The sequence below is a fragment of the Buceros rhinoceros genome, unplaced genomic scaffold (genome assembly GCF_000710305.1).
Source record: "Buceros rhinoceros silvestris isolate BGI_N320 unplaced genomic scaffold, ASM71030v1 scaffold637, whole genome shotgun sequence".
NCBI classification, from domain to species: Eukaryota; Metazoa; Chordata; class Aves; order Bucerotiformes; family Bucerotidae; genus Buceros; species Buceros rhinoceros.
In genome coordinates this window covers 38,016-42,941 of record NW_010420206.1, presented here as the reverse complement: position 1 = coordinate 42,941, position 4,926 = coordinate 38,016, and the positions used below count along the sequence as shown (strand labels likewise).

The following is a 4,926-nucleotide window of genomic DNA, read 5'->3' as shown; positions in this document are numbered from 1 at the left end:
CACTGCTAAGATCTTCCGTAAGTGATTATTCTGAAATATGTATAGGTTTAAGTCCCACTGGCCAGGAACGTTTGCTGCCTCACAGGGCATTTAATTTGTCTTCGTAATGCTAAACTACTTGAGTTGTTCTGCAGCTCATGTGAGGATTAGTTTTCTGTAGTTTTTCTGTTGTGAGGCACCTTAGTTTGTGTTAACATTTTCAACATCTGTAAGCTTAACTGTACTAGATTGCAGTGTGCTTGCTGTCTTCTAAACATCAGTTACCTTGAAAAGAGCTTCACTTGGTTTCTTCTGTCGCTTCAGGGTGGCTTGGGTGTGCCCTCAGATTTACTTCGCTGTTGAGCCAATGACTATTTTAAGGTCGACGTGATGCTTCTAAAAAGGCTTATCTTAGAGCGAGCAGTTTAGCAATCTGAAATACCTTTCAGGTGTTTATCATATTAGAGATGAAAACTGTATTTTTTTTAATCCTGGGCTTCGTAGTTAAAATCTGAGTCTTGCTGAAGCAAGCAGCAGATCTCTCTTTGACTTTTAACAGGTGAAATTCCTCAGTGTAGGCGGTTGTTTTCTGCTTAGGATTGTCATACCATAACTGCCCTAAATACTGCACTTTCTTCCCCTGCAGATGTGCACTGGTAACTACATATTTGTTCCTTACATGATAACTCCACACAACAAGGTGTACTGCTGTGATAGCAGTTTTATGAAGGGACTAACAGAACTGATGCAGCCCAGTCTCGAGTCGCTGCTTGGACCTATATGCCTGCCTCTGGTGGATCGATTTATTCAGCTCCTGAAGGTGGCACAGGCCAGTTCAAGGTGAGTTGTCTGGGTTTTTTGTACCACCGCGTAAAATTCGCGTGCTCTTATCGGCAGTATGAATGCCAGACTCTTGCTTCAGGGTGATGTGATGTTTTGCCTGCTGGGGAGACAAATTGATACTGAATAATTTAGCTCGACTGAATCTCTCCATTGACACTGCTCTATCAATAAATGTTCCACACATGCATTGTGGGAGAGCTGCAGGGCCAGGAAGACAAATGCGAGGGCCCTGTCCCAAATTGCTGATGTGAAGTTGTTCATCTCCAGCCAGTATTTCCGGGAATCCATCCTGAACGACATCAGGAAGGCCCGCACCCTCTACACGGGCAAAGAGCTTGCAGCAGAGCTGGCGAGGATTCGACAGCGAGTGGATAACGTTGAGGTCTTGTCTGCTGACATTGTAATAAACTTGCTGCTGTCGTACAGAGACATCCAGGTATGGATCTTGTGCTCTAAGATCATCTTAAAACATAGTAAATTAAATTACATTCTCAGTGAAACTTTTAGTGTATTTCGCACTGATTTGCTTACAAACTATGTAAATAGACACTAGTGAAAATCCTTTATAGTATCTTCACCGATGCTTTTTTATATATTTTGTTGCTACGCTGTTCATAGTGTGCCTTTACCCAGGAGAAAAGTGGTGTTATTTTATAACAGCACCTAAAAAGCACACAACATACCACAATTCTTCTCCATCTCAGCATTACTCTGTGATGAATACTCCGTGGTGTGTCCTGCTACAGGCTGTAGCTGGTAGTATTCTGCTACTGATACATCTGTGTGTTCTTTGTCACCATGCTTGTGACATTTCTCACGGAAACGTAACACGTTCATGCACATTTCAGCTTCCAGAATGGTGCTAGTAACTGGTTACTTTGTTATACGTAATTTCAACATTTTTAAGGGTTTGGGTTTTGTTTGGGGTTTTTGTTTGGTTTTTTTTAAGTATGCCAGGGACTAAGATGCTTTAAAAACTGTGGTATTGAAAGATTCTTTTATTTTGTTGTTGTGGGGTTGTTTGTTTGGGTTTTTTTTTTTGCGGCTGGTATCTAATTCAGAGTTTTGGGGTGCCTTAATTCAGATGCAGTTAGCATGGTAATGTCTGTACAGTATGAACTCTGATATGCACTCAGCCCCTGAAGCTAACTTTAATCATGAAATAACATACTAAAATGTCCACAGGTCCATGTTGAAGCAGTACAGGAGACCACACTGGGTTTCTCTGATACAAATACCATGCATATTGACATTTCTGATGAGTGCCAGGCTATTTACAGTTTGAGACTGAAGAAACTGAAATCCATAAAACTTTAACTGAAAATATTGCTTAGTATGAAATAAGAGGTGCTTAGTTCAAAGAGGAGTTGATAAAGGCATGTCTAACAGCCAACTAGCACTTCATTATTCTCTTCTTTTGGAAGGATTACGACTCCATTGTGAAACTGGTGAAGACTTTAGAAAAACTGCCTACTTTTGACTTGGCTTCCCACCACCATGTGAGGCTTCATTATGCGTTTGCACTGAGCAGGTAAGCATCTACCCTTCCTTCTGCTGAGGAGCAGTAAATCAGAGCTGCACACTTCACACGGGGTTGGTAATCCTGCATGAAGTTCCCTACTGGAATCTTCGGATGCAGGTCTAGGGTTTTCACTGAGGTGACTTTGGGGACTCAGAGCTTTGCGATCAATCAATCCAAGCTTTCTTTTTCTCTCTTCCTGTCAAATTCCATTCCTTTTCCTTTAGTGTTTGATTTGTTCTTCCATAGGTCTGCATCATTTTTTCTTTTCAGTACCTGAATCAAAGCAAATAAATGCATAGCAGAATTTTACCTCCATAAAACACGCTTAATACTTCTGTGTGAGTGGCAGCGCTGCAGCATTTGTGCTAACTTAGGCATCATCCCATGTGAGACTGAGTTTTGGTAGTGTTAGGAGACAAGAGGAGAAATTCCATCAAATGTCCATCTGAACATTTTATTGTATTATAATAATAAACTGATTTTCATATTCTCTGAAAACATGCTCAAAATCTGCCACATGGGGCAGCACTCACTACTTTCTAGGATTAAATGAGAACCAAGCCTAGATTTTTTTTCCTAGGATACAGGCAATTGGGCAAGGCACTAAAAGAGGAATTTTTCAGAGGAACTTACAGAGGTTTTCTGCTCCCTTGCTATTGTCACAGTGAACATTTTGCTGTCGACATTTAGAAGTGTAGATCAGGTGTCAGTGGGCATTGAAATTCTCAGATGTTGAAGATGTCTACAAGTCTTTGTGCTTCTCACAGATTTGAATATTGTAATTCAGGTTCACTGAGGAGCCTCAAAGCTGCATATCATGTCAAAGTGATGTCAAAATATGTCACAAGTAATTAGTTGCAAGTATAAAACTGGTTTTGAAACAAAAGTTATCTGTCATTGTTTGTCTGGATAAAATGTCCAGATGCTTTCTTGTTCCTACATACCAAGTATGTGAAGGGATAAATACTGTGGTGGTTTTGTTTCTGCTTTGTCATAAATCTATGGAGCTTTGAAGATTGAATAATCCAGCATGATCCATGCCACTTCTACATGTCCTTCACAAAGGTCACTGGGTATATGTTGGAGTTTTAACAAGTTACTTAGACTTCAAGGTCTACGTCTAGACTTTCGATTTCTAGACTTCAAGGTCATTTTCTAAAACAAAGTCACCTTTGAAAAAAGAACTTTGCTGGTTCACTGAGGCACTAAAAACCCCTCAAAACTGCCAGAAAGGAATTACTTGGCCTATTGTAGCTTTCTCCTTATTGGGAATAGGGAGAATGTTTCCTGAGCTAAGGCAGGTCTGGAATACTCTGCAGGTCTGAACGTTTGCTGTGGAAGAAACTTTTCCTCTTGCTTTTAATCCAGGTCACTAGTACGGAAGGATGGGGCGGCTCAATTAGTGAGGATTAGTCTGACCTAAATCAAGAAAGTGTGAGGGCATCGATGATGGAAGAGTAAGCAGAGCAGGAGGCCAGCAAAGTGTAAATGACTCATATCACAAAACACTGTTGTGCCTCAATAAATTCAGCTGGCTATTGGTTCGATCTGGATTAGTAACAGTTGATACAAGATGTGGAAGAGATATCCACCTGAAACTGCATTCTGAAAATTGCCCTTCTGTAACGAAAGTCAACTGGAAAACATAAAGAACCTGGAGACTTACCCTTGTAGCTTTATGTGAGTGGTCGACCTGAGAAAACAAAAGGAAGCAAAGCTCCAACAACTGGGCAAGTGATCAGTTGACAGGGGAGCTAAATAACACAGACCTGAAGGAGACTGTTACTTGCTCAGCCAGGAGCACTTGATTTCTCTCCCTGAGGCCTGGATTGGTAGCACTTGACCATCTCAAATGAGTACACCAGCCTTGCTATTCTATTCTAGAAGAGCTTGGGGAGCCTACTGTAGCTCTGTAGTTTAAGGGGATTTTTCCTGATTTGTTAAAATTTGACTGGCCTGAAGGTTGGGAATAGACTGCACTGGGTTTCATTTGTCCTCCTCATCAGACTGAGACATCAGTAGAAGCTGGCCCAGCGTGTAGATTTGCATGCTCTATTTGTTTTTTAGCTCAGGAAAGCCATTTATACTGTCTGTTCAAACAAGTGCTTTTGCTCTGTTTTCTTAATTTTTGTTATCATGTTAAGTACTCGTTTGTCCTCTGTTACACATTCTGCTTGATTTAAACCTTTTCTTCCACATCACTGCCTTCTGGAGCTGCATACATGAGCTCAGAGTTCACGAGCTCAGATATCACTTGGAGTACACATGCTGTGATTTCTCAGGTTTGACATTGACATGGCCTGTGCAGATGCATCAAAACTTTGATATGTTCTTGTAGGGGGGGAGAAAAAAAACATTACTGAATATTACTGAACCTCTGATCAAGTGGCATCTGCTTTAAGTTGGCTGTGGCTTGTGATGGTGTTTTTTGTTTTGGGTTTTTTTTTCTTTCTGAGATGGCCTTTTCTTCTTCAGTGCAAAGCTTGCAAGACAGACACAAAACCGCTTTTACATATTCCACCCAATTCAAACTGTAGTCACACAAATACTACAAATGATTTCTCCAAAAGAATTTAACGCTC

The 4,926-nt window shown here is 40.8% G+C and overlaps 1 protein-coding gene across 1 annotated transcript in view; it reads left to right on the top strand.

Annotated features, from left to right (window-relative positions):
* LOC104496121 (mitogen-activated protein kinase kinase kinase 5) overlaps positions 1–4,926 on the top strand; it is a gene marked incomplete at its 3' end in the record, with an annotated part of 53,671 nt that overhangs the window by 11,910 nt on the left and 36,835 nt on the right. Inside the window, exons 3-5 of the mRNA XM_010139200.1 lie at positions 626–819; positions 1,090–1,258; positions 2,247–2,353. Of these exons, the coding sequence (XP_010137502.1) occupies positions 626–819; positions 1,090–1,258; positions 2,247–2,353 (470 nt within the window). The remainder of the gene's footprint in view (positions 1–625; positions 820–1,089; positions 1,259–2,246; positions 2,354–4,926) is intronic.